Source organism: Meles meles, chromosome 10 (assembly GCF_922984935.1).
Source record: "Meles meles chromosome 10, mMelMel3.1 paternal haplotype, whole genome shotgun sequence".
NCBI lineage: Eukaryota > Metazoa > Chordata > Mammalia > Carnivora > Mustelidae > Meles > Meles meles.
In genome coordinates this window covers 82,669,529-82,675,528 of record NC_060075.1, presented here as the reverse complement: position 1 = coordinate 82,675,528, position 6,000 = coordinate 82,669,529, and the positions used below count along the sequence as shown (strand labels likewise).

Sequence of the window (6,000 nt, the reverse complement as noted above, 5' to 3'; positions counted from 1 at the left end):
GAAGATACTATCAAAGGTCTAGAGTTAGAAATATTAATCATTAATTGAGATAGATATCTATGTCAGAAAATTAATAATGCAACTTTTTTGGGGAAGAGACAATATAACTTGAAATAATCAATAGTGTTATAGAGCTCTGTTTGGTTAGATCAATGATAATTTGTTCTTCCAAGCTTGCTTTCAGTTTGAATTAGGTGAGTCTGTTGGATTCACATTTATTCTGAGTTTAATAATTATTTTAAAGAGATATAGATTGATTAATTGATTAATTGGATCATTTACAATTACTTTTGTGATACATAGTGGTAATGGTAAAGGAATTTAGATGATCCTTCATGGCAATATTTTTCCTATATTAGCAAGTTATTCTTGCTATTCTAGCAAATATGAAAAGAACTAAATAATTGTATATTACAGTGGGAGAAATCAAAGTGCATGGAGATTAATGGTTTAGTGAAGACCATTGATAATGTCATGGATAGAAGCTGGAAAAAAATAATGGCTATTTGTCTTAGTTCTAGTATTTCTTGCAACAAAGTATATGTAATTTCTGCCAGTATAATCCTTGTTGTTTTCTGCATTAAGTCCTAGAGCAGATTCAAACATGTCCATGTAGATAATTATAAGAGAAAGGAAGCATTTTGATAAAATATTTTTATTAATAACAACAATAATAATATAATCATGGTTATAAAAATAGCAACTTTATTAACTACAGAAACTTTATATACAAGTCATAACCACAGTGTTCCCTTTTTGGGTAAGCATCCAGCTATACCACTCTATAGGCAGCTTATCAATTTCCTATTTACACCAAGACAAACAGTCATAACATCCACAGTATTCCATTTTCAGTTTCCTAAAGACAGAAACTTTCTGTGCAAATGGAAATGAACCTACTTAAATTTACACTGTCAAGATTTGAGGGACCAGAAAATTTTAACTTTTTTTTGTATTAGTAAATTCTTAGTATGAAACTCAGTTTAACATTGAAGGAGAACTTCTTTTTGAACTTTATTGTGTAAATTCAAGTTAACTTTATTGTTCAAATGAGTTTGTCTATAAATACAGGGTAAAATTAAAAGTGATATATGGAAACTTAGTAAATCAATTTAAAGATTTTTAGTATGAGAGTTATTAAAATTCTTTACCTCATGATTTCTATATTGCAGTACTAATATCTCTTTTAGAAAAGAAAGAAAATATTTAAAAACAAGAACAAAATGCTGACAACAGTTTCTTACTTCTTGACAGTGCTTTTTTTTTTTTTTCCTAAGAGAATGTTGTGGCTATAACATTCACTTTGTATAGTACCATTGGTACCAACAAGAAATATTCACAGGAATAAGTGAAATACAATTTTGCTATCACATGCCATTATTGTTATTTTTCTTGCCTTCCAGTGTCTCACGTTTCCCATAGTTTGAAACACTTAGATAGCAAGCAAGAGCCTATTAAGCTGGAGACTGACTCAATATAAACCATTTTACTGAGGACCTGCCCACAGCAAATAGGTAAAACTCATTACATATTTTACAATAAAATTAAAGAAGTATACAAAAGGATTATCATCCCTTCTGCACGGCAGAGGCATTATGACAAATATTTTAATTTTATGTTACTATTCCTGGCAGACATAAGAAAATGTCCACAATTACAACAGCACATAATAATTATTCAAACAGCCCAAACAAAAAATAACATTGAAAACTTCTAGATTAAAAGATCTGTTTGTCCATTACTCAAAATACAATGGATTTTGGATAAGTTGGATATTTCATTTCTTGCCATTTACTAAGAAAAGAATGACCAGGAAATAGTATTTTTCTCCAGAGAAAAATGACATGATTATTCATTGTCTTACCACCTAAAATTGCATGGATCTTGTTCATCTTGTTTTTATTGTCAAGTCTACTGATCTCCCCTTATTACAAAGGGAACTTCTCAAAGCTAGGACTACTTTGTGCACCATATCTGATGTTTTATTGGTGGTATGTTTTCACCCTTTAATAAAATGGAAAACATTGAGTTCAAAATATCTAAAAAGTTAGCTGCATCTTGTATCTATTCCTCTTTCTCTTTCCATGGAAATTTAGAGAAAAGACAAGAAAGAAATATCTTAAAATGTGAGTATTTAGATAGATTAGAATTTCATAAATGTTTTACAAATATCACTAATATATGATTTAATCAAATTTTATCAGTTTGAGAAAAAACTGAAAAGTTCTTTAATTTGGGGACAATATACCTTTGAAATTTCTAGTGTTTTTATTAAAATGATATATCACATAAGGAAAGAAAAATATAATCAAAGAAGATAATGTGGACTGACAACTTTTCAGATCTTTCTTTACTTTCACTGTTTCTCGATATCAGAACATATCTTATAATATGTTCAATTTGTATGGCACAATTTGGATAGATTTTCTGGATTTGCATAGTTGTTTCTGGATTTGCTCTGCTGTACTCTCTGTACTAAGCTTTCAAGTAAATTTAAGAACATTTTTCTCAAGATTGAACAGTGTCCTATGAAGCATGGAGCGTTGTTTGGATCTCTGGTCTTAATTGATATCATTCAAGAGAAACAAATTAGAGAAATGGGGATACTGGATTGGAATCACTCAAAAATTATTTTTAAATTTGTACAGAGTGATTTTGTGAAAATTCACAGCCTATCCTATTAGACCTTGTTGTCTCATTTCTTGACAAATACAGGAGTCTTAGTTGATCATGCCAAATACAATAGCAAATATGATAATTTGGCATTATGAAACAATACAAAATTTGAACAAATATTCCCCTTGGCATTTGAAAGATTTATGTAAAATGAAATAAGATAAAATGGAGAAATTTTCAAAAAATATTTCATTCTGCAGATTTAACTCCCCTTTAGAAAATAATTGAAGTCAGTTTAGATGAGCTAGTTCCTTTCCTTTCCTTTTACATTTTTTTTCCTTTGAGTAAAGTTTCATTAGGCTAAAAAACGTTTAGGTTGAGATATGTATCCTGATCTTTTTTCTTCAATATATACTTTAATTCCTAGTTTGATGAAAGTCTATTTACAAATCTTTGGAAACATATGGAAATTTTCCTCTGAAATAATTTTTAAAAATTTAAAGAAGATGACTTACAAGCCAATCACAGCAGCAAGTCTTAGAATTAACCTACTTAAATACTTTTTTAAGCTTCAATTAGACAATTACCTAAGAATAATAAAGAAAATACTTCAGGAAAGTAGATCTAAAAATATTTTGCATAAATAAGGGTCCCTAAATTTAAAAGAAAGAAATAATACTAATACACATAACCCTCTTCCCTTTAAGAATTAGACACTACACAATGACTAGGATGATAAATACAGTTAACACCTAGATTAGGTGTTACTTAACTTTGTGGGTCATGACCACACCTTAAATGTCAACCAGTAGAGAGGTCATCTGCAGATTACATATACAGAATGAGTTGGTCACTTCTTTCTTTCTCCTTTCCTTAAAATTTCTACTGGTCTTTATAAATTTCTCTTTTTCTCTTAAGGAAAAACGACAGGTGTATATTTTCAGAATATTTAGAGGTTACATTAGATATACCATGATTCGAACTCTAGTGCATGCACATGTGTACCCAGGTCTGCATAGTTGGGCACATGATTTTGTAGAAAGTATATGGACCAGTATTAGAAGATACACAGTGAAGAGAAATGAATGAAATATAATGTATAGCATATGAAAGGTAATATAATTTAATATAGAGTTACAAGTTAAGGACAAAAGTATAAATTGTCTTTGTGAGGTTAAAATAATGTTTAACTTACGATTTATTCATAAACTAACCTTGGAAAGCAGCGTAGAGAGATTAATTGAACTTTTCCATTAAATCTTTTATCATCCAGCAATTATACCTTTGCAGTTTTTAATCCATTCAAGTATCTTCAGGAGATATGTTACTACACTTGCATGTACCTTAGTTCACTTCAACATTTACAAAATAACACTGACAAACAAAACAACAGAAAACACCCATAAATATTAATGAGTATCTTAACAAACATGACACTCAAGTAGTTGTCTTAGGATTGCTTTAAGTGACATTTTAATTCCATGTCTCCGAAATCTTCATGTAAAATAGAATTCTATTGATTGAAGCTTCAGACAAAATTCCATCAGCTATGACTGTGGTATCTTATAAGTTAATATAATTTTGTGTATCCATTTTGCATAATATGCTACTCGGACAAAAATGCCAGGACGATTTGGAATGGCACATCCACGACCAGGAACAATGACACCAAGAACCATTCTCATTTTATGTTGTTCACAAACAAGTGGGCCACCGTAATCTCCCTAGGAAGAAGACATGCAACAATAAAAACAACAAAAAAGTATTATTCTAGGAATAAAAATTAATAGTTCATTAATATTTCCTATACAGATTTATATCTCAAGTATACACATATACAAAAAAAAGAATAGCTGCAACTGAGATACGAAGACATAAATAGATGTACTAGGCCATTGGTCATCTTTTTATTGAATTACCTAAATCAGACTGAGAGAAGTACAAAAGTCTAAAGTGTTCTATCATGTGGAGTTTTCCTTTAATAATGACTTATCTAGGGGCACCTGAGTGGCTCAGTGGGTTAAGCCTCTGCCTTCAGCTCAGGTCATGACCTCAGGGTCCTGGGATCAAGTCCCGCACCAGGCTCTCTGCTTGGTGGGGAGCCTGCTTCCTCCTCTCTCTCTCTCTGCCTACTTGTGATCTTTCTCTGTCAAATAAATAAATCTTTAACAACAAAAACAAAAAAGACTTGTCTAGGGGTGCCTGGGTGGCTCTGGATTTCAGCTCAGGTTGTGATCTCAGGGTCATGGGATCAAGCCCCACATCAGTCTCCACACTCAGCATGGAGTCTGCTTTTACCTCTCCCTTTGCTCCTCCCCCTGCTTGCACACACACACTCTCTCTTTCTCAATTTAATTAATTAATTATTTAAAATACATAAAAAAAGAATGAGTTGTCTTATACAAAATATTCACTCATCTTTCAAAATGTTTTTGTCTTTGTTGAATGCAGATTAACACAAACAAAAGATAGCTATTTATAAGGTAGGTTTTATATTTACTTCTATTTTCCTCCAATGTTCAAAATATGTTCAATATAGACAATTTAGAAAATGCAAAAAATATAAGAAATTTTGTACTCCACCTATAATCATACAGTTTTAATTATTAAATTGCATCAAAATTTCCCTTATTTCTGAAACTTTTTGCTTTCCTTCCTTTAACGTTGTCCCCAAAAAGATTTTAGAATATTAAATATAAATCATAATTGATAAAATAATTCTATTTACTGTTTAGAAATTATGTTTGGGGGCATAAAGAAATAATATTCCTGAATTTACTGTTGTATTTGTAATTAACATAATTATATTTATGTATTTTTTTATGTCTCATATCCCCCTTTGTAGAAGGTAGCTTCTAATTTCATGACATGTGCTCGCTTTGGCAGCACATATACTAATTTCATGACTTTTTTTTATATGGTTACCCTGTTTTATCATCACAAACATAGATGATAGATGAAATATGAATGGATTATGTGTATATTTTTATAAACCTGTATACACTAATGCATATTACTATATATAATCATTACAAATATGCTGCATCATTTTCATGCACCATGTAGCCTTCTAAGATTGCAGTGACTGGCTTTTGGCATCCTTGTGTGAAGAGGAGTGTTTGAGACTACCTTAATTTTCTCCTAACAGTGATGTGATCAATGAAAATGAAACCACTATAGGATTTACTTCTGTAACACATGTAAAGAAGAGCACTATCAGGGTGCCTCGGTGGCTCAGTGGATTAAGCCTCTGCTTTCGGCTCAGGTCATGATCTCAGGGTCCTGGGATCAAGTCCTGTATAGGGCTCTCTGCTTGGCAGGGAGCCTGCTTCCTCCTCTCTCTCTCTGCCTACTTGTGGTCTCTCTCTGTCAAATAAATAAATA

At 31.3% G+C, this 6,000-nt stretch overlaps 1 protein-coding gene across 4 annotated transcripts in view; it reads right to left on the bottom strand.

The window, feature by feature from the left end:
* Positions 1–1,272: 1,272 nt before the first annotated feature.
* Positions 1,273–6,000, bottom strand: part of HGF (hepatocyte growth factor) — an 83,189-nt gene continuing 78,461 nt past the window's right edge. For all 4 annotated transcript variants that reach the window (XM_046021190.1, XM_046021189.1, XM_046021191.1 and 1 more), the window contains one exon: positions 1,273–4,340. In XM_046021190.1, the coding sequence (XP_045877146.1) occupies positions 4,164–4,340 (177 nt within the window). In that variant the 3' untranslated portion in view covers positions 1,273–4,163. The remainder of the gene's footprint in view (positions 4,341–6,000) is intronic.